Source organism: Pezoporus wallicus, unplaced genomic scaffold (assembly GCF_028554395.1).
Source record: "Pezoporus wallicus isolate ANWC-B61680 ecotype Strahan unplaced genomic scaffold, APGP_CSIRO_Pwel_v1 contig_8166, whole genome shotgun sequence".
Classification (NCBI taxonomy): Eukaryota; Metazoa; Chordata; class Aves; order Psittaciformes; family Psittacidae; genus Pezoporus; species Pezoporus wallicus.
Window position 1 is genome coordinate 2,975,957 of NW_026638114.1, and position 27,352 is coordinate 3,003,308.

The 27,352-nt window shown below is 54.8% G+C and overlaps 1 protein-coding gene across 1 annotated transcript; it reads right to left on the minus strand.

Annotated features, from left to right (window-relative positions):
* On the minus strand, nucleotides 1–27,062 carry PDGFRB (platelet derived growth factor receptor beta). Its single transcript, XM_057409548.1, has 23 exons — nucleotides 26,810–27,062; nucleotides 14,096–14,173; nucleotides 12,632–12,928; nucleotides 11,924–12,193; nucleotides 11,532–11,659; nucleotides 11,033–11,207; nucleotides 10,299–10,491; nucleotides 9,975–10,090; nucleotides 9,358–9,484; nucleotides 8,544–8,755; nucleotides 7,738–7,832; nucleotides 7,440–7,572; nucleotides 7,066–7,170; nucleotides 6,864–6,974; nucleotides 6,403–6,556; nucleotides 5,313–5,479; nucleotides 5,040–5,158; nucleotides 4,197–4,319; nucleotides 3,160–3,271; nucleotides 2,785–2,884; nucleotides 2,560–2,665; nucleotides 1,841–2,079; nucleotides 1–1,364 (listed from the first exon to the last, which is right to left on the minus strand). Exons 2-23 carry the CDS (start codon nucleotides 14,154–14,156, stop codon nucleotides 1,214–1,216), a joined length of 3,294 nt encoding a protein of 1,097 aa, XP_057265531.1. The 5' UTR covers nucleotides 14,157–14,173; nucleotides 26,810–27,062; the 3' UTR covers nucleotides 1–1,213.
* Nucleotides 27,063–27,352: the final 290 nt, after the last annotated feature.

The following is a 27,352-nucleotide window of genomic DNA, read 5'->3' on the forward strand; positions in this document are numbered from 1 at the left end:
GACCAAACATTTCCCAGTCTCTCCCTATCTCTCTTTTAAGATACCCCTGGGTTGGTGTTCTGGCATCTTTATTGCTCCCCACAGTCTTGCTATGACTCAGGAGGGACCAGTGAGACCTCCCATCCTGAGAAAGGGTGTTTGAGTGGACAGTCTATCAAAAGGGATCCCTTGCTTCCCAAAGATAAGGCACAAACGTTTTGCAGCTGGCAGGGTTATATGATTTCCCAGCGGAGGAGCTGGGCTTTGTGGCAGTAGATTAATGAGTAGCCATATTGCTTCTTATACTGGCCCTGGCTAGTGGATTAATATATTTGTTCCCTTTAAATCTTCAATAGAGAATAATTAGCTTAGTGTCCACACAGACAACACGAACAACACTGGGCTGCCCTCTTTGCTACAACAACAGTCATTGTGAGAGCATTCCGAGTTCTTGGCCTGCCCCTGGGGCTCCTGGTGCCATGCAGGGCACAAAAGGCTTCAGGGTGTGACAACCCCTCTAGATGGGTGCAGAGCTGTGCCCCAGAGCCATGGGTACCTGTAGTGCTTGTGATGCTCTTTCCACCACAGAAGAGCTGTCAAGAAGGGAAGATGGTGATTCGGTATCCGAGACGCTGTTGTTCTCTCCAGGACTTGGCTGTGCTTGGAGGAGAATCTACCCAATGTACTCTTGATCTCCAGCAGCTGAAGGCTGGTGTTACAGGTTCTCTGTGCCCCAGCAATAGACTCCAGGCACATCATCCATCCCGCTGGCATTTCACAGAACCACAGTGTGGCTGGTGCTGAGACCATCAGAGAAGTGCTGGTGCAGAGGAGATGAAACTCATCGCCGTGGAGGGGGGAAGAGGCTGGAGTATCATCTTAGTAACACAGAAAGTGGCATCTCTTGTGGAGAACCAACCCACGTCTTCCACTTGAAAAGAAGAGGTTGGTCTGCGAGATGTCTCCCTCCTGCAGTGGTTTCATCACCGAGGAGGATGTGGCAGTGATCTGGAAGGTTGCTAGCACTGAGCCACCTCTTTGTAAGGGGAAAGGGGATGGCAATGGGGAAAAGTCTTCAATTCCCCACCCAACGCTGGGAGACAGGAGGGAAGGAGGGATGCTGGGGCAGGCGGGGTGTCCCAATGTACAGACACAGAGCATGGCTCTTGTGACATCTGGGTCAGCCCCTCGGCTGGCCTCTCCATAGGGAGATGCAGAGGCAGCCCAGCTCTGACTACAGGAAGCTCTCCTCCACCTCTTGGTGCCCTGTGGTCAGCTCCTGGCAGCCTGGCTGTGGGTCGGATTCCTGCTCCTCGTCCTGCCGAAGGCCCAGGGGGCTGTCACAGGATATTGTAGATGATGTGTTGGCCTCATTCAGCATAGAGCTGAAGGGAGACAAGAGGGAGAGACAAATGAGTGCCTTGCCCTAAGTCTCCTGATGGGAGAGGATTCCCAACAGCTGAGAAGCGTGTCAAGCTCCAGGCACCCCCACTCTATCTGTATAGCTTTCCGGACAGCATCAGTTTGGTCAATTCAGCCCTAAAACTCAACATGCGCCCCTTTGTGTTCTGCATGCCATGGGTCCCTATGTGCCCTCCTCCTTGTGAGTGGGGCCACTTATCCCCAGCTGTGCTGGCTGATGTATGGGGATGTGAGATGGCACCGTATCTTAGCTCATGTCCAGCTCCCCTGGTTCATTTCTATCCCTGCAGGCTCAGATGGGGGTGACACTGCCCTTCTTTTCCTGGTAAGCCCAGCCCTGGTCTATCCCTCAGCAGAGCATCCCCATTTCCTCTTGAGGCCCCTGTTTTCATGTCTGGGGAGTCAGGAGAAGGGACGGCTTTCAGAAGCGATGCTTTACCTGGCCCGGCTGATGGAGGCCTCCTGAGGGAGGTCACAGACTGCCTCTGGTTTGGGGTCGGGCAGAGGGATGATGTAATCGTTCTCAGCCCCGTTCTGGTGCACGGACGTGTAGAGGATGCTGCCGGGGGGGGAGCTGGCTGTGATCCTGGCGTTGTTCAGCCTGGGGATCGTGGGTCTTGTGCGGACAACAGCGGGGTGGTCGCTCTTCATGAACTCTTCATCCACCTGCTGGTACCTCTGCAGGTTACCAAAGAAACGGGAAGGTCTCGTGAGTGGAGAAGATGCACTCGTGTTGTATTTGCTTTCCCTGCCTCCTAGGCTTTTCCTAGAGGGCCTGCCATCTCCTAGCTGGGTTCAGCTACCCTGACTCTACCAGAGACAGATCATGAACGTTTCCTAAAGGAGACATCAGGGGCACAACTCCACAGCTCCAAAACACCAAACAGCTGGAAGCAGGGTTTTGATCTCCTGGCAGTCCTGATTTCTGCAGTTGCTTAGATCCAGGCTGCCTGTCTGGTAATGCTGATTGTCTCAGCAGTATCCCCAGGATGCCCAAGCCACCTTCATTGGGTATTCAAGCTAATGCAGACTTAACCACAGCAAAATCCTCTGGTATAGCAGCCCTAAACACTGGTCTCCAAACCCTGACTGAGGACTTAACCAAAGCTTCCGTAGAGCACTCTCCTGTCCTTCCAGCACAGGCTCCTTTGAACGTACCTTTCTGTAGCAATCCACCAACAGGTTTCCCATAAGCACCACCAACTGTGAGAAGGATGGTCTGATCTCGAACTTCTCCTCCCAGCACTTCTGCATGATATCATAGCTAACAAGAGGGATGAGAGAGCACTGTGGTGAGTTATTGGGTGGGGAAAGGAGAGGCAGAAGTGCTTCTGTAGCTTGTGTATTGCAGGCCCAGGGCAAACACGTGTGGGCAACACTTACATTTCATCAGAGGCATGGGTGGGTTTGGACATCCGATAGCCACGTTTGATGGCATTGTAGAACTGTTCATTCATAGGCAGCTCAGGGTATGGAGTCCCCCCTGGGTGTAAAGGGAGAGCAGGAGATCAGGCTGGTGGATTGCTGCCACCCCACGCTAACATGCATTTCACACCAAGGTTTCCTTTTTCTTTACCTTTCCTGTTTCATTTCGTTCCCAAACGACAATGTCAGCATGGGAAAGAAGGAGATAGGGAGTGAAGTGCTGCCCTGACTGGTAAGGTTGGGACTTGGGGATTAGAAATGGGAATCTGAGAAGGGATCCTGCTAACATGCTATCGGACCTATAGATACCACCATGATCTCCAGGGCACTTACCTAGAGTGAATATCTCCCAGAGGAGAATCCCAAAGGACCACACATCACTCAGGGTGGTGTAGAGGTTGTTGAAGATGCTCTCAGGAGCCATCCACTTAAGGGGCAAGAAGGTCTAAGAGGAAAAAATGGAACAAGAAGAGAGTCAGCTGCGTGTACAGCCCTTGTTTCAGCCAGCACTGGCGGTGCTGTTCCTGGGATTTGCTTGCACAATGAATACCAAAATAATCTCCAGGAAGGATTGCAAAGGGGCCCAGTTTCATTTCCCTTTTTGGAAGGAAAAGCAGCTATGGCAAGGCTGGATTGGAAAACTGCAGCCCCTCTGCAGGAGGGTCTCCTTGCCCAGGCACTGAGTGCCTGTCTGCTGTCCCATGCAAATGGCAGAAAGCACAAGAGAAGAGCAGATAAAGACTGAGGTTGGAGGGGCCTGGCTCCACTCTCCGCTCCCCCAGCCTCAGTTTCTATGGGAATTACGTGGCCTGCTTTGCTTGGGGTTGCACATCCCCTAGTACCTTAGGGCTGGAAGCAGGCATGCTGTGCTCAGGTCACAGGGCAGGTTCTGGGCAAGCTCAGTTACAGCCTCATCCTCTCCTGCCTTGAAAGACTGGAGACCTCTTTCTGGAAAGCAGCTGCCTAGAGGAAAGCACTTCCTCTTTGTCTGTGGTCTGGTGGTTGGAGCAGAAGTCTGCGAACCCCTTCCCAGAGTGGCCAATGACCCACTGCAGCACTGTTGGGTTGCCCAACCTTGTACCCCTCCTGCCTGCAGCTCAGGACCAGACTCAGTGCTGTATACGGAATGGATGCAGCACTGCTGCCAGTGACCGGCTCTGCAGGGACCATCCTCAGCTTTACTGCTGCTGCCCCTGTTCTTCTGTAAGAGCCTGGGGATATGGACATGCAATTCTACTCCACAACCTGCAGAGCACATCAGGATGCTGGCACCATCTCCTGGGGGTCCTGCCCTGTCACCGCTCCCGACACAATGATGGACAGGCCCAAAGCCCCAGGAAGAAGGGTCTTGCACAGCTCCTGGTACTCACGCTGCCTTTGGAGATATAGTTGGAATCCCTCATGATGTCTCGTGCCAGGCCAAAGTCACAGATCTTCACCAGCTTCCCCTCACAGATGAGGACGTTCCTGGCAGCCAGGTCACGATGCACACACTGTAGGGGAGAGGCAGGACACTGTCACTGCGAGGGACCGCCAGACAGCCCAAGGAAGCCCTGACCATGACCTGTCTGGCTACAGGCAGAGAGCCAGGAATTTCCCTCCTCTCATCATTGATGCCATCCTCACCCCCTCTCTTAGCCCTGCCCTGTGTTATGTTTCACACAGTCCAACTCTATTACTGCCTGCCCTAGGCTAAGCCAGGAAAACCATAGGAATCCTAAGACCTTATGAAACCTTAGGAAATCCCAGAGCCCAGTCCTGTGTGATGGCTTAATTTCCACTAAACAAGCACTTCTGATGAGGCCTGGGGGGCTCAGAGCATGTGGTTTAATAGGGGTGATGCGGAGAATAGTGGCTCCACTGTGGAGTGCCTTGTGCTGTAGCACAGGGAGGTCATCCCTGTTTGGTCATCCTGTAAACAGGATGATGTAACACCACAGATGTGCTGGGCATGGCTTGGGAGGAGCTCAGAGTCAGGGAATTTGAGGTCTGGAGCTCAAACTAAGCCAGGGTTAGTTGTCATGTGCAAATAAAGTCATGCTGATCCCCAGGTCTGTGTTTCCAAACAAGTGGTCAGCAGCTATTCAATCTCACTGCCACTTCTCCCATGAGGAGGTTGGCACGGACAGAGGGACAATGAGCTGACCACAGCACACAGCAAGGCAGCACTGGTCTTCAGTGCTGCAGGCACTATGGACCAGAGCCATACATACATTTTTGGAAGCCAGGAACTCCATCCCATTGGCCACCTGGAAGCTGAATCCCACCAAGTCCATGTAGCTGAGGAGGGGAGACTCATTTATCAGTGTCACCCGGTCTGTTCTTTCAGGAGCTGAAGAGCAAGCAGAGACTGATGTCAGTGTTACTCAGGCAACTGCTGAACTCATCCCAAGGGTGACCTTTGCAATATAAATCACCCATCTCTGCAAGCAAAGGCATCCATCGCCCAAAGTGCAAACCCCTCAGCCTCCCGCTGTGGCTGTTACCTGATGGGGAATAGCTGTCCAGCTCATATGGGGTGCCGTAGTTAGAGGACTCGATGTCGGCATACTTGACTTCACCCTTCATGTCAGACATGGGCACATAATCCAGGGAGTCGTCCTTGCTCATGTCCATGTAACCCCCATCACTCTCGACAGACAAGGAGAGGTGACTGTGGGGAAGCAAAGAGGCTGTTCAGATCCAGAGGAGAGGAGGAGACACAGGGAATGGGGACAGTGATCTGTGGGACTGCAGCTCCTGAGCCCTCAGCCCCAGCACTGAAATGCCCCACACAGCAGGGAGTGAGCAACTACTGCATCTGGGAAACAGTACCCATCTTCGACATGCTGGTGCTGGGCAAGGGAAGTCTGCTGCATGGTTGGAGCTGTGGGGCACATCCCCATGGGCTTGGGAGACTTCTTAGTGCTCAGGAGGATTTCAGCTGCCTTCAAGCAGGAAGTTTAGAGAGCAGCTGTGCTGATGTCTTGACACTGCTCTGGTTTATATTGTTTCAGCCTGCTAGAAGGAAATGCTGCTTTCTAACTTCCCATGGGACCATTTCTCTGTGCTGATGTGCCTGCATCCCTTACAGCTGGCAAACAGATGAAAGAGTATTTCCCTTTCTTTGTAGGACCTCTTGTGCAACTGCACTCCTTATAGTGCTTCTTCCTTAGGCTCAGTAGCAGCACAACCTGCCCTGAAAATGCAGAACTGAGGTCTCTAAGGGTAAAGACATGCTGGGAAACCCTTTGTGTCTGTACTGAATGCATAGCCATGGTTATGCCAGTGAAGTTAGCGATGCCAGGGAATATTCCCAACTGGCATGGAGCAGCCGGCATGTGTGCTAGCAAACCCATCCTCCAGGACACACATATTGCCTCTGCTAACTCCTCATCTGCCAGGAGCTGTTTGGAGGTGGCTGTTTGACACATGGGCTGGTCTCCCAAGGTAATAGAGCGATCAGCTGCGTCCCAGCGCTGGCCCAGCTTTTATTGCACTGGTCTGGATTAAATGTACTTATCCTTCCTGGGAATACCAGCCTTATTGATGGGGGCTATGATGGGGTAGGCACCAGGGAGGAGGACTTTCCAGTACCTTTGCACGTGGTCCTCCTTGGGGGTGTTCCCGTAGAGCTCTGCCTCTCGCCGTGCCTTCTCACCATAGCACTGCAGGAAGGTGTGCTTGTTGCGGTGCAGGTAGTCCACCAGGTCTCCATAGCGGCAGTACTCGGTGATGATATAGATGGGTCCTGGTGGGAGATAACACCCAGGTCAGCCCTGCCTTGGCCCTGTTCAGTGAGTATCATCCCAAAGGAACAGTGCCAGGTTGCAGGATGTCTAAGCAGGGCCAGGAGGGAGAGCCCCCTTTCTAGTACTGAGCATTTTGGGACTCTGAAATCTGTGTTTGGGATGGGAGGTGGAGGTTAACAGAAACATGGCTGCTCAGTTTCAATCACATCGGAAAGAAATGCTTTCAGAACCTCACAAGGTTTTCCATCGGGAAGGGTGAATCATTCTGAACCAGAATTATTCACTCCAAGGACAGTTCCCAGGTACCTCCTTTGGTGCAGGCCCCCAGCAAGTTGACGATGTTGAGATGAGGTCCCAGGTGGCTCATGATCTTCAGCTCGGACATGAGGGCTTGCTTCTCGCTGCTCCGGGCAGTGGCTGTTGGACAGGGCAATGAGGGGAGTTAATGGGCACTGTTTGGCCTTTGCAGCTTGAAAATAGGGAAAGGGATGGTGTGGGGGAAACTCACACTTGAGCATTTTGACCGCCACTTTCATGGAGGACTGCGAATGGCTCAGACCATGGGCTGTTGCCTCCACCACACGTCCAAAGGCACCGGAGCCAAGAGTGCGTCCTGCAAAGAAAGAGCAAGGAGAAAAGTCAGTGATGGTCCTTGAGGAGAGGAGACTGGAAAAGACAAGTCCCTGATCTGAAACCACACCAGTGGTCCTGGTGGGCATGCAAGTGGTTGTGAGCTATGATGTTTGGGATTGGGACCACATCCAGGGATCTCTGCTCCTTTCTGGGTTGGTCTCTTCTGGAGATCACAAACCCAAACCTATCCCAAACCCTCAGACATCCAGGACCCCGAGGGTCCATCAGTGGGACCTGCAAAGCCTTTACCTAACACCAGCTTGTCCCTGGGCACCTCCCAGCTGGAGTCATAAGGCAGCTGCATGGGATCCACATAGATGTACTCGTGCCCATCGGAGCTGACGGACTCGATCACCTTCCAGCGGATTTCATAGCGAGGTTTCTGGAAAGGGGAGCAAAGGGAAGAGAGGTCTGAGAGGCTGAGGGTCAGAGAGGGCATGGGGGATACTGGTAGCTTTGTTAGGGAGTCTTTGGTCCCTTCAGTCATTGCCTCATTCCCTGTCTAGCCAGGGGCATGCAGAGACTGATGGAGCCCATGGGCTTTTACCTTTTGCCACAGGACGATCAGGATGATCAGAGAGATGACGGTGAGGACCAGCAAGGCCAGGATGACAGAGATGATGACCACCTTGAACGGCAAGGCTACAACAGTAACAGGCACAGCAGTCAGGCTCCTCCACCTCTGCATGGCCTGGGTACCCCAAGGAAAGGAGGACACAGCAGTGCAGCTTGTACCCTTCCCCTTCCCTCTTCTAGCCACTGTCCCCCTCCTGCTACATGCATCTCCCCCAGACACTGGCCCTGAACTCTTCTCTGTGTGGGGACTGCCTGTCCTCTCCTCCTGGGCAGACCTGTGCCCTGCACCCCCATGGACAACAGAGTGATGGGTGGTTACAGCCTGCTGCCTTGTGAGGGGTTTGACCATGGGGCAATATAAGGAGCCAGGGGTTTGCCTGGGGGGCACTGACAGCTCTGGCCTGGGCTCAGACCATTCTTCCTCGGGTTTAGGATTCTCAGTGTGTGGATGTTTGAGTCCGTGGCACCATCTAGTGACCCACGGGTTAATAACAAGGCACCAGGGATCTGTTCAGGCCCTCCCATCTTGCCCCCCTAGACGGATGACCCTGCTAGTGGTGGGAAGGGGATGCCCACGGGGCTCCAGATTCCTCCTGGAGCATCCTTTCCTGCTCGACTTAAAGGAGGCTTTATCTGGGGCAGAAATACCCAGGTTTCCTGCCTGTGAGGACGGCAGTCATCGGAGGACTGTCCTGGCTCCAGCACCTGCGGGCTGGAGACATGGAGAGAAAACTCCATCTCCCCACCGTTGTCCCAAGTGTTTCCCTCAGCCCTCACCATGCGGGACCAGCGTGATGTCCTGCGAGCTGGTGCCCAGGAAGTTGTGCACGGTGCAGCGCAGGAGCAGGGGCTCGTCCACCCTGTGCAGGTGCAGGGTGCTGTTCACGCGGTACACCTGCAGCTCCGCATGGTAGGTGGCGTTGGTCTGCAGCCCGATCTCTGCCGACTCGTTCCCCAGCAGCCGGGTGGGCTGCCCCTTGGTGCTGCACCTGGTCCAGGGGAGGATAAAGGCATCTGAGGGGCAGCAGGGACCTCCATGGGCTGCCTGGGTGTGTGGCCAGCAGAGCACAATAACATTATAGAATCACAGCCTCATGTGGGTTGGAAGGGACCTTAAAGCTCATCCAGCTCCAACCCCTGCCACGGGCAGGGACACCTTCCACTAGAGCAGCTTGCTCCAAGCCCCAGTGTCCAACCTGGCCTTGAGCACTGGCAGGGATGGGGCAGCCACAGCTTCTCTGGGCACCCTGTGCCAGTGTCCCACCATGCTCATAATGAAGAATTTCTTCCCAATATCTAGTCTAAATCTCCCCTCTTCCAGCTAAAATCTATTCCCCCTTGTCCTGTCCCTACAAGCTCTTGTAAAAAGTCCCTCCCAAGATTTCCTGTAGGCTCCTTTAGGTACTCAAAGGTGGTAATGATAAATTTCTTCCAACTCCTCCTCTCCCCCCCCCCCCCCCCTATGTGGGAAATCTCTTCTGAGGTCAGCAAGAAAATTTTGCCCTAAGTAATAAAATAAATAAATAATAGTCTGTTATTGTAATAAATGCAAGTATCCAGCCATTCCCATGGGCTCTATGGCTCCACTTACCATTTGATGTCTCTGCAAGTAGACCAGCTGATCTCTGGCTGGGGCATGCCTTCAGCAGAGCACGTCACAGTCTGCTCCCCACTACTGGCACTGCTGTTCTCCTTGAGATCCACCACTTTGGCTGGCACTGAAACCAAGAGACAGTGATGGGAATTAACCCTCCTTTCTGACTGCAGGATGGAAGGGGAATGTGATTCCATTGTGCCCCTGACCTGGCCTGGGGATGAGGAGGCAGTGAGAAAGGACTCATTGCATTGATTGTGTGGGGTTTTGAAAGCTAGCAGCAAAAAGAAAGGTTTGAGGGGGTATGGAAGAAACCTGCCCCCATCTAACTTGCTTGGAGAGCACAGGCAAGCACAGGGGAAAGTGCCATCTCTATATCTACTACACTGAGAAAGAGCGTGAAAACCAAGTTGCTGATGTCTGCAATGCGTCCCTGTCCCCCTTGCTCTGAGACCAAGGAGGAGATGTGAGCATGCTTCTTTCTTGAATGTTCTTTCTGTAACTCAGACCACTCTGGAGCCACAGCCAGAGGACTGAGGGCTTCAGCTGAAGGTCCATCTTCACCCTGAGACTGCCCTTGCTCCACAGCCCCATGTTAGCATGCCCATCCTCACCATTTATCTGCAGATGGAAGGACAGCTCCTGCTCATCATCCTCATTGGAAGCCCGGATGGTGTAAAATCCTCCTTCTTCCTGCTTCACCCGCACCAACACCAGGCCTGTCTGGTACCTGGAGGAGACACGGTCCCACAGTGATGGATGTGAGAAGGTATCTGGGGACTGATAATGCTCAAAGGCAACCAGCTCCCACCCATCCGAGGCATGCTCGAAACCCACCCTTAGAAAGTCATTCATCAGCTGTGTCCAACCAGCAATTTGGAGGTTGCCTCATGAATTAACCCTTCCCTGTACCCTGGTGAGGAACGATGGGCCCTCACCTGGTTTCTGACAGGTTCCTGCTGGTGATGGTGAACTCGCTGCTGCTCTCCATGGTCAATGTCTTGTTGTTCTTCAGCCACACGATGCTGGGTGGTGGGTAGGCTTCCACCTCCACCTGGATGGTGCGGCTCTTGTGCACCTCAGCGTACACGGTGCTGGGCAGGCGGGTGTGGAAGCGCACGAAGCCACGCTCTGAGAGGGGACAGGAGGGATTGAGGGGTCAGAGAGAGAAACAACCCCTTCTCCAGCCCTTTGGACAAACATGGATCTGGAACAAAACCCTCTGAACACACAGAAGTGGTGGGGCAGCTCCAGGTCCATCCTTCAAGGCTTCAAGCTCGGTGTGAGGGGAGCGTGGCTCAGAGCCACACTGGACCAGAGCAGCTCATGGGGCAGGTGGCATGTTGGGAGAAAGCTGTTATCTTGAGATGGGGCAGGTTCCCTCAAATTACATGCGAGAAGGACAGATGCAACTTGAAGGTGACAATATGATCTCACATCACTTTGGCACTGCACAGTGCAGAAGAGCTCTTACCTATACCCTCAACTATCATAAAGGGTCACAAAAGCCATAGTGGGAGGTTTGGGATACTGAAGTGGACAGGGTGTTACGAGGTGAGGGTTCCTTTTTGCCATGGTTACTTAGGGCAGTGCCAAGGGACTCTGACTCTGGGACATCCTGCCTTGACACCCATGTGCTGTGGTGGCTTTGGGTCTGTGGGCATCAACACACCGATCACATGGACCGTGATGTCCTTGCGGTCTGTTTTCTCATGGTAGCCCTCAGAGACATTGCAGACGTAGGTCCCGCTGTCCTCCAGCTCCGCATTCTGGATGATGAGGATGGAGCGGATCTCGTGGGTGGATCCGGGCAGGAAGTCGGTCACTGGCTCCACGGTCTTCCCTGCCTGCACAACAGGGACAGGAGACAGGGTCTGAGAACTCAAGAGCATGTTCTGCCATTGGAGCTACAAATTCATGCTCACAGGGAGGGAGCAGGAGGAGGCAGAGGACCCCAGTCTGCTGCCGTAGCAACAGGGAACAGGCACTGATCCAAGGCCACTGAGGCAGCCTGAATCTAAGGATCATCCCATCAAGCCCCTCTGCGTGGCAGCAGCAGCATCCCACAGCTTCCTGTGAAGCTTCACCTAAGGTATTGATGAGCTATTGCCATGGGATATCAGGTGAAGGCTGGAGCTGCTGCCTGGAGCCCATGGGGCTGGAGCACTCACCTGCTTGCGGGGATAATCCCAGTTGAAGTTGACCAGCTCATTGCCGCTCACAGTGCACATCAAGGTAACGTTTTCTCCCTGGCGCACTATGGTCTGCACTGCGCTGATGGAGACATTCACGGATGAGACTGTGGAGAAGGTGCAAGAAAGGAATGAATCATGAAGGAAGGGATTAGTGGGTGACAAGTCCATTTATCCTGGGTGGACTCGTTCATTGGAAAGCAGCTGACACTTCAGCAGAACCCATTCTGTAATGGAGACAGGACTAAATCCAGCCTCTGGATTGATCAAGAGCATCACTAAGGAGACAGCTGGAGAGCTTTGCTGTCCCCTGCCACTGGGCTGAAGGAACAGCCACAGCAGGTGCACAGGACAAGACAGTGGCAGCTCACCCTGGATCCTGTAGACGTAGAAGGTGTCTGAATCCACCTCCTGGTCATCCACAATCGTCCGACAGAAGTAGGTCTTATCCTCAAAGAAACCTCTGAATCCCTGCTGTGGGTCATAAGCTGCTGGGATGGGGTTCTCCACCTTCTTCTCATAGAGGGTCACCTGCATCTGTGGGTTTGTCACACGGCATGGGATGATGGCCTCGGTGTAGCCCGTGATGAAGATGAAGAGCTCTTCAGAGGTCATTGTGGGAAGGAAGACTAAGGAGGGATCTGTGGGAAAACCAGAATGCTGGTTACAGAAAGCTGCTTGAAGCTAAACCAGGGCTGCTCTGTGCTCCTCCAGGACTGCCCCAGGGCTCTGTCTCCTGACAAGTGGAATGCTTCTTCCTTTACTCCCCATAGCAAAGCAGAGCTGCAATGTCACGGGCTTGTCAAACCACTTGTGGGAGGGTGAGAGAAACTCGGATGCTGTTGTCTAGCACCATTGCTTCCCCTGCCACTTGTCCAAACAGCACCACACATGGGCTTCTCCCATGACCTGGCATACCAGAGACATGCCACAGCCAGATGACATTATGAGGGCTCTTCTGCAATGGGAAGGAGGATGTGGGGAGGCCAAGTGCCTGGAGATGGAATAATCCAAAGTCCTTTCTCTCCTGGCTGCTAAAGACTGAGTAAATGGGGGGATGAGGCCATGCTTTCCCCTACCTGGAACGTAGATGTAGATGGCTTTCCTCTCCGCCGGCTCCGGAGCCTGCTCCTGGCTGTAGGTACATGAGTACTCCCCGGTGTGACGGCCCGTCACGTTCTTGAGGGTGAGGTTGCTGACAAAGGCACCATCCCTGTGCTCCAGTGATGCGGCGAGGGGCTGACCCTCCCATTCCCAGAGCAGTGCTCCATCCCCATAGCACAACAGGGAGAAGGTGCTGTGGAGGCTGAGGACAAGCTCAGTGTCTCCAGGTTCGATGTGCAGCCTGCTGGCTCCGGATGCTACCTTCAGCAGACCTGGGAGAGGGGGGAGATGAGACCAGGTTGGATTCCTCTGCCATCCAAAGGAAGCACGCTGGAGCACAACCTCGTGCCAATGTGTTTGGTTTGTAGGTGTTAGCCTTTACACTGAAAAATAACCTTCCTGGATTTGTCCTCCTTGGTCACCATAGGAATGTCCTGTCAAATTAAACCTACGTGGGTCACCATTCTCTGTACCTCCTGAAACCCTCACTGGAGAGGAAATAAGACATCATGGGTTTAGCAGTGTTCAAAATTGCCCATGTTGCCTGTGGCAGTAATGGGCAGAGAGCCTCCCCTTTTATGCTTTAACTATGTCTTGTGTCTGCCCAACCTTTCTGTGAGGTAACTGCACCCTCAGTGCCACTCAGTGCTGCTTTGTTCTCCTCACCACCCGACGAGACCTTCAAAGGCTTGGAATGGCCATGCATTTAGCAGGCAAGGAGGAGAGGAGGAGATGAGGCAATTCCCTGCTCTGCTGGCTGCCTCTCCACAGGCACAGTGTCAGACAGGACACAGTCTAGGCTGAAACAATGTCAGTTTACAAGAAAGTGAAAAAGGAATGACAGCAAAACCTGGCAGGAAATCCTTTGGAAGCAATAGAGCAGGCAAGGTCTTCCTGAATGGCTCCCCATGTCTCTCCCAGCTTCCTTGCCTAGATGTCCCAGTGGGACGTGTGGTCCTCCCCAGTGACCCCACTGGTGGGGAGGGCAGCTGGGAACAGCCCCCAGGGACACAGCAATGCTCTGAACAGCCCAGATGCAGCTGGGTGTCCTGTTGTGCTGCTGCGGGGTTATTGTATAGATGGGGTCTGATCAAATCCTTCCTGCTGTTGGAGTGACCATAACGTCCAGTTAATGGGGGTTCTCAGATGTCTACTAAGGACTGAGCACACCTGACAGTGCTCCCTTTGCAATGGTCTTCTCATTCCATCCAGCTGTGCATCAGCATTAAGCAGGTGAGGATTTACATCAACCCCACCATAGGGCTGGGCATGGATGTGCCCATGGACCCAGTCATTAGGAGGGACAATGTGCCTACAGTATATTGTGCTGCCCAACAGCATTGCTTTTTTCCTCCAGCTTGCCCTGGAGTGAGCATCTCAGGGCAGCATCCCCATGCAGGGCCCAATCCTGCACACCCATCCCCAGCCACAGCACTCACCAGTGAGGATGAGGAACCACAGAGATGTCTTCAGAGAAGGGCACACCATGGTGGGCTGCATGGCTTGGTGGCTGTATCCTGCCAAGAGCAAAGCAGGATGAGCTCAGCGCTGCAGCAGGGGTGGGGGGGTCCCTCAGCCACCCTTCTCCAGCTCAGAAACCTCCCATCTCTTCCCGGTTTTCAGCCTTTTCCTCCCAGCTGGGTGGTTGGTTCCATCTCAAGCCGGATCTGCAGAAGGAGCTGTTTCTAAGACATCTCCCGCTGGTAAACAGGGATTTTGCTGGAGGCTCCAGCAGTTGTGTCAACTCTTGCTCATTCAAGTCAACTAGTCAATCTGTGCTCGAGATGCCGCTCCCCCGGCTGCAGAGCCCTGCTTCTACCTCCCCCTGCTCTGCAGATTGCCTTTTTCCCCCTTGGTTTCTACTTCCCTCTGTCCCAGTGAGATAAAACTTGCTGGAAAACAGATCCCCCTCCAACCCTCCCACATTTTCTGTTCCTTCCAGTGAAATAAAACAAGCCCAAGGAACCCCTATAAAAAAAAACTTGTATGTAACTTTGAACTATGCATATTCTAAAAGAATATTGAAGAGGGTTTTGTAGTTAAAAGTCCCTTTTAACATTTCTCAAGAAATCTTTCCTACAGAGCGTTTTTAGCCCTGCCTGGTGCAAACCAAGAGCCCGGATGAGTTTAAAACTCCCTAAGAGCAGTGGGGTCTGCCTCTCATGTAACATGGTGACAGTTAACCCTTCCCATAGTGCCTGCAGAGTGAGGGATGAGTATTCCTATAAAGCAAATGCAGAAGCTGACAAGGGAGGAATTAACAGGGAAAAGGGTTTTTCTGTGCCTGAACAAATGAATTCAACAGTCCTGAATCTGAGGATGCTCAGCATGGAGCTGAACCTCACAGCTCCAGCCCTGCTGCTGGGTCACAGGAGGCATTTTGACCCTGCTCACAAGGCACAGCCAGAGGAGAAGCCCTGTGATGTGGACGCAGTGCCTGGGGAGCTGCTGGCCAGGCACGAGGATGGCCAGTGGCAACCCGGACTTGCTGACCCAGCCCCTGACACCGTCTCTTCTGAGACACCTCTTGGCCCTGGCGTGGCCTCTGGGTCTGCTCCGTGTTAAGGAGGAAATGGTTTTTAAATGACGTGCGCTTGTCAGATGTTTTTAGTATTCTCTTGCTTTGGCTCAGCAAACCCTTCCAGGTCTCCAGCTTATTCAGCAGCTTCCCTCTCTGCTCCAGAAAACCCGGCCGTGACTCCTGCTCCCTTCTACTGTTGCCAGAGGGGACGAGAGCACCCACAGGGAAGAGCTGGGGTGGGCAGGGTGAATGGACCGAGGTGAAATTCAGGCTGTAAATGGATGTGACCTCACTGCACCCACCCTCAGAGAGCACCAACCTGCAGGAGGGAGGAGGAGGACGGGCAATGTGAACTCACTGCCCCCCCAGCACTGCCATGTGAACAATCACCTCTGTTTCCCAATTCTCCTTTACAGAGGTGTGTGATTCATCCATTATTCAATGATCAAGGTTCTAAGGATAGCTGGGACCCTCTCCTTCACCCCTCCCTGCCTGCATGCACAAGCCAGGCTGTATTCATCCCCCACCATCCCCCAAGTATCTGCCTGCCAGCAGCTATGCTCTTCCCAAGCTCATGCCCAGCTTTTAGCTGTGTCCAACTTCATGGCTGTCACTGTTAGTCCTGTTGCAGGCAAGATCTTGGCTTCTCTATCCACATAGACAAGTCCCTCTGATCTCTGCAGGCTCACTGATGGGGCAAACTACTGCTCTGCCAGGGCTGGTGGGTACATGCTGCTGCCAGGCTACTATGGCTGTTGCTTCAGCGGGCAATGAGAACCCTGCAGGCTCCATCTGCTGCCTCCCCTGTGTTCATAGCTGGTTTTAATAAAGCTGCTGGGTTTGCAGAAAGGCATTTCACTTGGAGATGCTTCCCAAGCAGAGTGGGAGGGTGGCAATGTCTCAGAGTGGTGACCTCTCCCTTGTTTGTCTGCTCTGGCCAGGGCTAGAGGCAATGCTCGGAGATGCTGAGCCATGCCTGTCCCGCAGGACGTATGCAGTCTAGCTTGCAGAGGGGCAAACCTTTCTCTCCCAGTCATGGGGATGTGTGCTTGCACATGTGGGTGAACACAGGCCTTTCACAAGGGATGCAAATGCACCCAGAGATTGAGAGCACTTCTGTTCCCTTCTCAAGCTCAGCTTTTGTTCTTAGCAACAGCACGCTATGAGTGCCAGACAAGGAGGGGCTGAGGTGGGTGCAGCCACACTCAGTGATCCTAAATAAGACACCCAGATGTTATCCCACCCAGGGATGAAACACAGGCACCTACGTGATGCTCAGCTGCCTTGCACTGTCTCCTTCCAGTCCTATAAATTAGCAGGGTGCCACAGACCCCTCAGACTCCTACATCCTTCCCACGGGCCAGGATCTGAGCATTTTCAAGCTATAGGGCCTTTTGCCTTCTCCCATCCTGGCCAGCGAGGTCCTGCAGCAATGCCACATCCAGCACTCTTCCCTCAGCCCTGCAGCTCCACGGTGCCTTCAAGGTGAAGTCCCAGCTCTCCATCCCCACACTGTACCCCTCACCATCCTGTCCTCACCACCAGCACACGTACAGACCTCCCCTCTGCCCCTGTCCAGCACTGCAATGGGAGGGCAGCCATCAGGGAGCTTTCCTCTGTTTATTATTCTAAGGGAGGAATGTGGCTGGGAGAGGAGACAGGCGGTCAGCTGGCTCTCAGCGAGGCCGGGTGATGCAGCCCTGCGCCCACATCCAGCCCTACATGCCTATGGGGTGGCTGCGCTCGCCGGGGGTTAGGGTCCCTGAGGACACCCCATGGAGGAGGGTGGCTCCCAGCCAGCCTGGAGCTGGACACCATGGCATGGGACGTCTGGGATGGTTTTGAGTCCAAACGAGACATGGGTAGAGGCGACTGTCGCTGCCCAGTGACACAGCCACACTGTCCCTATCTCTGCTCTGTAATCACACCAGGCTGGCCAGCACGCTGTAAGCGTGGCCGCAGGAATGCGCTCGGCGCTGCTCCTCCTCCGGATGCCGGGAGCGGAGTTTGCAGAGCCGCTGCCCGCTGGAAGGAGAGTGTCTCACATGTGGCAGGGGCCAGGCGCTGCTGAAAGCCCCTTGGAGCACCCCTAACCTCGTGCTTTTGCAGTGCATTGCGTGGGGTGATGGGATAAACGGGGGGACCCCGACATCCCTGAGCACCCACAGTGCTGTGCAGAGGGCACTCCGGGCTCTGACAGCTCATAGAGATGTGATCTCACAGGCAGAACACAGGCAAAAGGGCCGGAGCAAAGAGGTCAAACAGCACAGCCAAGGCCACACAGCAGGGCCATGGCTGCGCCAGGACCAGGATTCGAGTCTCATGATTCCCCATCTCATGACTTCACAGCAACCTGCTCCCGTTTCTGCTGCATCCCAACCCTGATGACAGCTGGGCTTTCTCCTCTGCCTCCTCTCCTGATCCCCTACTTGTCATAGCTGGGGGCTGATGCCTCTGTGGCTGATGGACTTGGATGGGAATTTCTGCAGCAGGAGCAGGGCTACACCCAGGGGGCTGGATACAGGGAAGAGCCGTATCCAGCCTCTGCTGGGGATTGTCCCACCTTTATTTAGGGAGGACCATCCCTTCAGCCATCTCTGCCACTCTTCTTATCTGTGCCTTGCTAAGGAGCTCACCAAACCTCAGTGATTTATTACCGTTCTCCCGTTCCAGACCTATCTCTTGTTTAAGAATGCTGGTAAGCCAAAGATGCCTTTGCTAATGCCCAAAATATGTTGTGTGGGCTCAGCCTTGACTATTCTTGTGTAACAAGGCATGAACTCCCTTTGACTTTGCTTGGTATTCCCTGCCACAGCTTGGAGCCCCCTTCCCTCTGCGCGGTGCTCCTGGCAGAGCACCTCAGCACACATGGCAGCTACTGCTGGCATAAGCATCCCCAAGCATGGATCACATGGGACAGGACCATCTCCAGCTCTGCAAATGCCTTAAACCATGAGGTCTACACAGACGGGCATCCACACCAAGGAGGCCTTCCCAGCCCTCCTCCCAAACATGCCTAGACCATGTTTCTTGCCTCTCCTCCACAACCAATAATGCCTTACAAAAAAAAAAACAGTAAGGGGGGACCTTCAAGCATGCCCAGAGCTGTGGGAGCTGGGAATAAGCCTGCAAAGCTGGTGCACAGTGAAGGGGATGGCTCAGCATGACAGGGAGGGTGAAAGCCCCCTTCGAATGAGCTCTGGTCCCTACAGACCATCCATCACCACAAGGGGATGTGCTGCCTGCTGGAAACCAGCAAATCCCATTTACGTTTCCAGGGGCAATTCCTGCATCCATTGCCCCACATTGCTCTTGTCCCCCTTGCCTGAGCCTCCCTGCTCCGGTGGCGCTGGGCAGAGATACTCCCAACTAGCACAGCCCACGAGGGCATCTCTGTTGATGGCTGTGGGGAGCGCAGAAGCGGAGCCAGGCCTCTCACGCAGCCGCTGGTCCTTTCTCTTCCTCCAGCGTTCTATTTCTATCCCCTTTTCTTGCTGGGGCTGTGCTTCCAGGCGCTCCCACAATGCTCCCTGGCTCTGCTGTCCTGCCAAACAGCGAGGGACATCTGGTGCAGATTAGCGGGAAGTAAAATATACTTTATTTCTTCTTTGTCTGAGCGCATCTGAGTCATTAACTGAGATCATGGGTGCCCGTATGCAATAAAAAAAGCCCCTTATGAATCCCATGATCCATGCCACTCACAGCTAGGGAGCCAGGGCTTCTCCTGGCTGGGGGGGGGGGGCACCATCCCCTTGCTTTTGAAGGCAGAAAGCTTTCCAAGCAAAGCCTGGCAACCCATGAAACCCAAGCCGTGCTTGTCCGGCAGTGAAACTCCTTGGCTTGTCCTGTTTTCTTCTGCCACCCTCCCTCCGGCCTCTGCTTCTTTCCCACCCTTTAATCTAAATAAAACTGAGCTGCTTTTTTTTCCCTTCCCTTGGCTGGAGCCGTCCGGAGTTGCAACATCTCTGCTCTGGGGTCCCTCGGCTCCCATGACACCGTGTTTACTCACAGGCCAGATTATCATCACAGAGCCCTTTTGCTTTTTCCCAGCACATGGCTAGGATTAGGCAGGGCACACACATGGGGAGTCACCCCAGAGCCCATCAACAGCTGCTAATAAAATGCAGAGGTAGGAAACGTGAAACCAGGCAGAGGAGCAGAGGGGATGGGGAGCTCCTGGGGTCCCACAGGACATCCCTGCACAAAGAATGAATGCCTGGGGGGCAAAACCCTCCTTGCCCTGTCACCTTCCAGCACCAAGGGGCCTTCCTGGTGAGACCAAGGGATGCTGAGAGCCCTGGGCGCCCGTTTGCAACGTGCAAAGATTTGGGGGGTTCTTTCCGTCACTCAGAGGTGAGGTTTTGCAAGTGCTCACAGACAGCATCACTAGCACCTGAGCGGTCCAAGTGGTTTTGGCAGATCTCTTTGGTCTGTGAAGTGGTTAAAGCCACGGCCCTGGTGTGGACCAGGGGTTCTAGGAGGTGGTCAAAGCAGGCGGCAGTAAGCTCAGGGTTATTTGCCCACTGATGGGGAGAGCTCTCCTGCCTGTCTCTGCTGCAGAGAGCAGGGCTGGTGTGACTGGAGATCCTGCCCCGGACCCTATATCCTGCCCCCAGCTTTGGTGGTACCTGAAGGAGGTGTTTGTGTAGACGAGAGCACTGGTTCTGCAGCAAGCAGCAGGACATGAGCTCGCAGAGCCAGCCTCCTCCCTTTGACAGCATCTGTCAGAAAGCTGAGCACGAGGATAGTGCCTCCAAAGCAGGGGAAAGCTGCTGGAGAGGATGACGAGTCCGTGTTGGACCCCAGCAGCGTGATTCAGCAGCCCCGGGGTCAGCCATGTGAGGAATGGTGTGGGGTGGTGAGCCCCAAGCAGCCCCTTTTTGGCTGCATCCATCCTCCCTCTCCGAGCACTGCAAAACCCATGCACGTGCCACCCAGCAACCCCCAGCCTTGGGCTCTCGGTGAGGAGCTGGCACAGGGGGACGTGGGATCACAACAAGCCCCACACTCTCACCCCTATTCCCCCCCATTTTCCTCCTCTGTTTTAAGCCCATGGGAGACGGAGGAAGCGAGTGACCCGTTTAGTGCAGGTTCAAAATAAAACAAAACATCTGTTTGGAGGGGTGCCAGAGTTATAAATAATCCCCCAGCCCCAAGTGTTGGTATCCATGGCCCGTTGGGCTGCGCATGCTCCCCCGCTTCCGCTCTCCGAGGAAAGGCCAGACCCTGGGGCTGATCCCCGGGGCCTAAGAGCTTGGCCCAGGTTGTGGGAAAACCCAGGGGGGGCCAGGGAAGGAGGGATGGGGGTGTTGGGATGAACGGCTGCCACGCGCCGAGCAGGGCTGGTGTGGTGCCTGCCTGTCCCTTGTTGTGTACCCCGGCCAAATCCTGCCCTCCTTGGAGTCCCTAGGGCAGCGGGAGGGTGCCCAGGCCATGGTGATGCTGGGGCTGGCCTTGTGGTGGTGCTGGGGGCTGGCCGGAGCACTGCCCTGGAGGGTGTGCACGACCGGGGATGCTCATGAGGGGGAGTGGAGCAGGGCTGTGTTCACCCCTTGCACTGTGATGACTCCCTGAGGAAGGCGCAAATGTGCCCCTTTGGGAGTGTTTCAGTTCCTGCTTCCAGCAGGATGCTCTAAAGGATGCAACACAGCCCAGCTGGGGGTGTCCGTGACCGACCCCCAACTTCTCCGTTGCCCCTGACAGCAGAGACACCACGCTGCTTCACAAGCATGTGAGCAATGTGAGTGATGAACGTGGCTGCAGGGCACCCAGACCATGAGCCAGGACACACACAGCTCCCTGCATCGCTCCACTGCTGGCCCCTCCAACAGGGCAGCAAATCCTCAGGGCAGCAGTGACGCAAAGAGCTCTCTGGCTTCTCCAGCCCCAAACCGGCATATGTGGGGTCCCAGCTCCTGAGCATGTGGGGCTGGATGGGGCTTGCCTCTCTGAGCAGAGCCCATCTGCTCACCCAATGCTTTTCCCCTGCCACCAGTGGAGTGGAGAGGGGAAGCAGGGGATATGGGACCATGGGCTGGAAACCATCTTGGCTGCACATCCAATGCCCTGGTACCCCCAGGACTTTCCCTGCTCCTGTACCATGGCTGCCAGAAAGCCAGGTCTGCCTTCAAGGGAATTAAAGGGAAGCACTCTGCTAAGGTAAACATGAGGAGCAAACGGTCCCTAACACATCAGCATCTCCATCACCTGCTCAGGGTCACTGTTTGAGGGTGGCTGCTAAGGCAGGGCCAGAGCTGGAGCCAGAGGTCCCAGCTGGGTTTAATTAACACTAATCATCAGCTGCGAGGGGAAGGCAATAGGGGCAGGACAAGAAAAAGCCATCCTGAGCCCTAGTAGGGTGTAGGGGCTTTGCAGAGCCCCAAGAGCTGTCGCTGTTGTGCTCTTCCCATCCCCACATCCCAGCAGAGGATGAACAACCTGATCCCGCTCTGAAAATTGCCCCGAGACAGGGAGCAGGGACCAATCTGTGTGGGTACATCAGCTCTTCTTTCGGCTGCCTGAGAAAGACCAGAGCTAAAACGCTTTGTTCTGGGGTTTTAGGCTCTTGTGGCCGGGATTAGGTGCTCACCAGCTCTGTGGTCAGGGCACCCTTTGCCATGTGCAGGACCCGGAGAGGAGCCTGGTGCTGTGGCTGGGGTCGGAGAGGATCCCCACAGCAGGACCTGGAGGCAGCAGTGGAATTCCCTGGAGCAGGGGATGCAGAAAGCCAACACATTCTCTATGCATCTACAGGCTACAGAAGGGATGCTTCCCTCCTGGATAACCTCATCCTATGTCCTGTGGCCAGGAAGCACCAGCCATGCCTGCTGTAGAATCATGGAATCAACTAGGTTCTATGGACCTTTAAGATCATCAAGCCATCCAGCATGAAGAATCCTTTATAACCTCCAACAGTTCCTCTCCCCACAGTCACAGAGCAAAAATCAGCTCCTGTCTGCATCCACACACTGCAAAGGGCCTCTGTCCCAAAACCTCATGGATCCTCCATTGGAGAAACTGAGGCAGGACTCAGCACTGGGGCTGCCAGCCTCCAGCACCCCCTGCCCTCCCCTGAGCGCTGCTTCACAATGGACACCAAATCCTGCTTCCTGCACAAGGAATCCTTGAACCGGACCATATTCTCCCAAACAGCTCCCAGGCTGGAGAGGGAAACTTGGCAGCTGCCTGTGGGCAGAGAGGAGGGGACCCCTCTCTCGATGCTGGCAGCGCTCACCCCAAGGAAAGCAGGTTTCTGTTCTACAGCCATTTGCTCTGCAAAGGCTGGAACCGAGGTGACTTCAGTTTGCGAGTGGAGAATGCACTTGGAGCTCGAAATGGTGCATTTTCTGCTGGCCCCGGTTCAGACAAACCCACAAGCAAACATATTTTTTGTATAAATAAGACAGTGTGTCTCGCCAGTTAAAGCAATTCAAACATGAATGTAGCAATTTAATTGGTGCCAATTACTGTGTCTCGGTAGCATTAAGATTTCAGTCACAGACTCTTTCGCGTGGTAGACGGGCTAGGAGGGAAGGCAGAGGGACCAGCAGGATGGGGCCTCACACCGAGGGGCACGTTTGCCTGTCCTCTGCCTGCTTTGGGACCCCCGGCCCCCGAGCAGCCCTGGTGCTGCCCATGGGATGTGCTGAGAAGCCCCTCTCCATAGCAGGAAGAAGGTACCTCCTATTGCATCCGTCTCCTTGTTCACAGCCCAGGGTCTGACAGCCAGCACAGTGCCCTGGTTACATCCCTGCACTCTCTAGCCCTTCCCTGCTCCTGCACCTCACATCCTCCATCACACACTGGCTCTCATTGAGCCCGGGGAAGAGCATAGGATGCTCTCCCCAGCAGAGACCCAGATGGATGGATGAGCAGGGAGGATGAGCCCACCCAGGGTGCAGGACATGCACCACTTTCACAGCACCATCCTGGCTTTCCTGGCAGTAGCCTTTCTGCTCCCTGCACAGGCTTTCCACACCACAGTGCTCCAGCTCTGCAGGTTGGTGTTTGCAGGAGAGCCAATCTAGGGCATGCCACAGCCTGTGCCCCAAGTGTGTGCCCAGGGATGATGAAAAACCAGGATGTGAAGGGCAGCCCCTCACTGTAAGCCTATTACCAGGCTGGGGGAGCAATGGACCTATAGGACCACCTTGCTCAGTGCATGACCCATCTCAGCACCCCTCTGTGCATCCCCGGTATATGTCCCTGTCCCAGCTGGGTCTGCTCCATGTCCCCTGTAGTACCAGGAAATTGCTGCACTTCCAGGAGGAGGTGTCCCGGTGGGATCGGAGCAGGGCAGGGATGCGCTTGGCTTAAGGACCCTAATTAGGCAACTGGGGAGAGAAGGAGGAGGGAAACAGCCACCCCTAAAACAAGCCTTATTATGTCCAATTTGCCTGGCGGAGCGGAAGGAGCCTCCTGGAGCTGCTCCAGCCTCTCAGGAAACAATACCCGGTCTATACCCTCCCCTTGCAGCTCCTCTCCAGGGGATTTCTTTCTCTCGGTTAAAGTACAAACAAACAAACTCCACGACGTGTTCAGCCTGGATCCTCCCTCGCAGGAATAGGGCACATCCAGCCAGCCCTGAGCCCGCAGGGTCCCCAGCTTCCTCCAGCTCTGGGCCAAAGGCGGCCGCTGGAGGCTGCGCTCCCGTGGGATTCGGCCACTGCGCAGATCTTCCACTCTTGCCCTTTGCTGCTGCATCCTGGGAAGATGCTTCCTGGAGTCTGACCCTATGAACACCACTGCAACCCCATCCCACTTCAGGATCGCATCAGACACTGGGGCCGGAAGGACCTCAGGGACTGTCTGGCCCTAGGGTGCAGTGAGGCACGGAAGTCCTTGCCTGCACTCTGTGGCAGTGGCTGATCCCACCTCCCCGTCATTCAGGTGATGCTATAGCCAGCCAACATAGTGTCTTCTTGTATAGCATCACTAGAGAGCATTTCTTAACCTCAGCTTTCCTCTGGTGCTCACTAAGACAATGTCATCTTGCCCTCATCCTAGAGAAGGGCTCAGTGCTCTCCCTAACAATGTTGGTCTGGAAATCCTATCACAGACCCATTAAAAATGAAGCTGAGGGAGACCCTGGGGTCATTGTCCTGCTGCAGTGCTCACATCTCCCCAGCCAGAGGTTTCCCCAGCATGTCCTTTGAAACCTGTGTTGCCAAAGGCACCCAGTCTCACATATCTAAACCCACAGACATTTCCCCTAAAAGCTAACTTTTCTCTTTGCAGTGACCTTCCCTGTACATGAAGACAGTGTGCTACCTCCTTATGACACCTAGTGACCAAAGATTCCCATTAACCCCTCTCCATAACCTCTGCAGCCCCTTCTGAGCTTCTGATCACCCTCCTTGCTCTCCCCAAGCCTTTCCACTCCATGTACATCCCTGCTGAAGCTCTCAGCATCATTTGCTTGGGAGGACCCACTCCTTCCACCTTGCCTGTTCACACTGCCTCCAGTCCTGCGCCTTTCAGCGCATCCCATGGGAAGAGCTGTGGGTTTCACCCCGGTTTCACCCCACCACACTGCAATCTGGTTTGTGTCCACTATAGCCCCCAGATACTTTCCCACCATACCAGCTGTTAGCTGCCAAGGTTGTGCACAGCCATTAGTATTTCCTTCCTAATGGCAGCACGCCGACACAGCTTGCTGTGCCTGGTTGAGACCAGACTTGTGGAGCCCTTGGGTGCTCTGATCTGCCCATACACTGGCTGCCCATCCAGCTTGGTGCCAGCCCAGAGCTTAGTGCATGTGCTCGTCCATCACCGAGGTGGTTAATGGAGAGATTGCAGAAGGACCAAGCCCAGGCCCTGTGGGACCCCACTAGAAATGCCCAGGGCTTTGGTTAGCAAGGCAAGGCTGACTGCTCCCTGACTGCAGCATTAGAGCCGAGTGTGCTTGGGTTCAGACCATGTTCCCTGCTCAGACCTGAACCCGGTGCAGGGATGCAGAAGATGAACCAAGGGCAGGTAATTGGGTGGTTGCAGACCCTCTCCGTTCCTTCAGTGAGGACCCTCCATGACACTGAGCTGGAGGAAGGGACAGCTGGGTTTAGGGAGAGAGAAAAGCCCTTTGCACTCTGCAGATGGGTCACTGTGACTTGATGCTTCTCCGAAACATGACCCCTCTTGATGTACCAATTGACACAGGGGTGCTTCCTGGACCCGGGGACGCAGACAGGGCTGGCAGCTGCCACCGGGGCCACAAGCACACCCCAGCCTGGGTGACATCAGTGTCAAGGAGTGACTTCAAGCCTCATGTCAGACTATGCCCAGGGCTGCCTGCCAGCCAGGATGCCTACCTGGCATCTTCTGCTTTGAGCCAGCCCAACACATGCCCTCTGCCAACCAGAGCCACCTCTTTGGCACTGCCAATGGAGCATGCCCCTTTCCCAGCAGCATGGGATGCACAGGATCCTTGTCCTGCAGGGTGCTGAGGGGCAAACAAACCTTCAACCAACCCCTCATTGGTCCATGTGGGGCACTGGGGCTCAACATCACTAGTGCTTGTCATTGATGGAACATCCTCTGAAAAGATTTGGGAATGCCAAGCCCCTTCTAACAGGGTTTTCATGCCACAGTGACTACTTTTAGCTATTTGCCCACTGCTTTAGCAGAAGCCCCAAGTGCTCTGGGGCAAGGATAGAGGAGGACAATATCCCTTTCCACCTGCTTGAAAGCCTCCCTTGGCGAGTGAGTGCAGGAGCTAGATGCTCTGAGCCCACAGTGGTCCCAGTCTGAGCATCAAAGTCCTACAAGTCATGCAACCCCCTGTCAGTGAGCTGCTGCGGCTGCCGGAGTCAGCACAGCTTCATCCCAGACCAGATCCAGCCTGTTGGAGTCCCTTAGCTCCAGGGCTCCTGGGACACTAAATAGTTGCCCATAGCCATGCCTGTAAGGGTTTTACCAGGCTTTCCCCCTCCAGTATTCAGCACACCAGGGCAGAGGGCCTGAGCAGGGCTTGTGGACATTCCCTCTATACCTTGGCCTTGCCTACAGGGACAGGAGTCCCATCAAGGGCACGGGCTGAAGCAGAGCGGTCCTAGGAGCACCCTGTATTTAGGGATGATCATGGGTGTGTTTGGAGGGTCTTACACTGAGGTGACACTGTTCTGCAATGGGGCACACTCACACCTTTAAAAGATGCCTTACTGGGAATGGCAACCCCATGCACAACACAGTCCTCTCACAGCTGCCAGGTCGGGAAAGCCAGAATAACTCCCTGATGCAGGGACAGACCAAGAGCTCCCCACAGAGAAGCAGAGATCCCTTGGACCCCACTCCAGTTGCAGCAGAACCCCCTCCTGCCCTACAGCCACAGCTTCCCCTTGGATCCCTTCAGCTGTCCTAGCCCAGGACCTGGGGAGAGCTGATGGGATGGGTTTTCCCATGGGATACTGCAGAGCTCATTCACTCTCCACCAAACACCACCTCCCCAGGGCTTGGTGGGGCATTTTGGGGTGCCAGCCCCTTGCAGGGGAGCAAAGCCCCTTGCAGGGCACCCAGGCTGGCTCAGTGAGAGGATCCTTGGAGTCCATAGCACCTCCAGCAAAGGTCTTCCTGGTTGGAAAGCCAGAGCAGAGAAGGAAAGCGAGCCTGCACCCGGGTGGGCGAAGAGAGGGCTTACCTTGGTCAGGGTCCCACCGGGCGAGCGCCTGTGCCGCACGTCCCACGGGCGCTGGCCGCCCCGAGATTCCTTCCTTTCCTCCTCCGCACTCTTTATCTGCTGTGTGCCGAGGCTCTCCCTGCCCTCCCAGCCTTCCCCAGCTGGCAAGGCTTTCCCACTTAAAGGAGAAAGAGAAGGAAAGGGAAGAAACGAAGTGGAGGGGAGGAGGGGAGGGAGAAAAAGCCCAAATCAAATCAAAAGGAGAGGCTGGGCTGTGCCAGGGCTGGGCTGCAGCCAAGCCCTCTCTCTACTCCTCTAGTGCATCCCTGCAGCCCCCAGCCCGTCTGGGACATTGGGTCCGGCCGGCTCGGACCCCAGAGTGGAGCGGAGCCCCTGGCTAAGGGATGTGCACGCGTGTGAGTGCGTGTATAAATAAAAGAGAGCTGGGGAGGAGGAGAAGGGGGGAGGCTGCCTCGCCAATGAGGAGCGGGGAACCTCCGACTTCCTCCCTCCACCCTCTGCGGGGACCCTTTGCAGAGCAAAACTTGCGATTAAAGCCCGGCA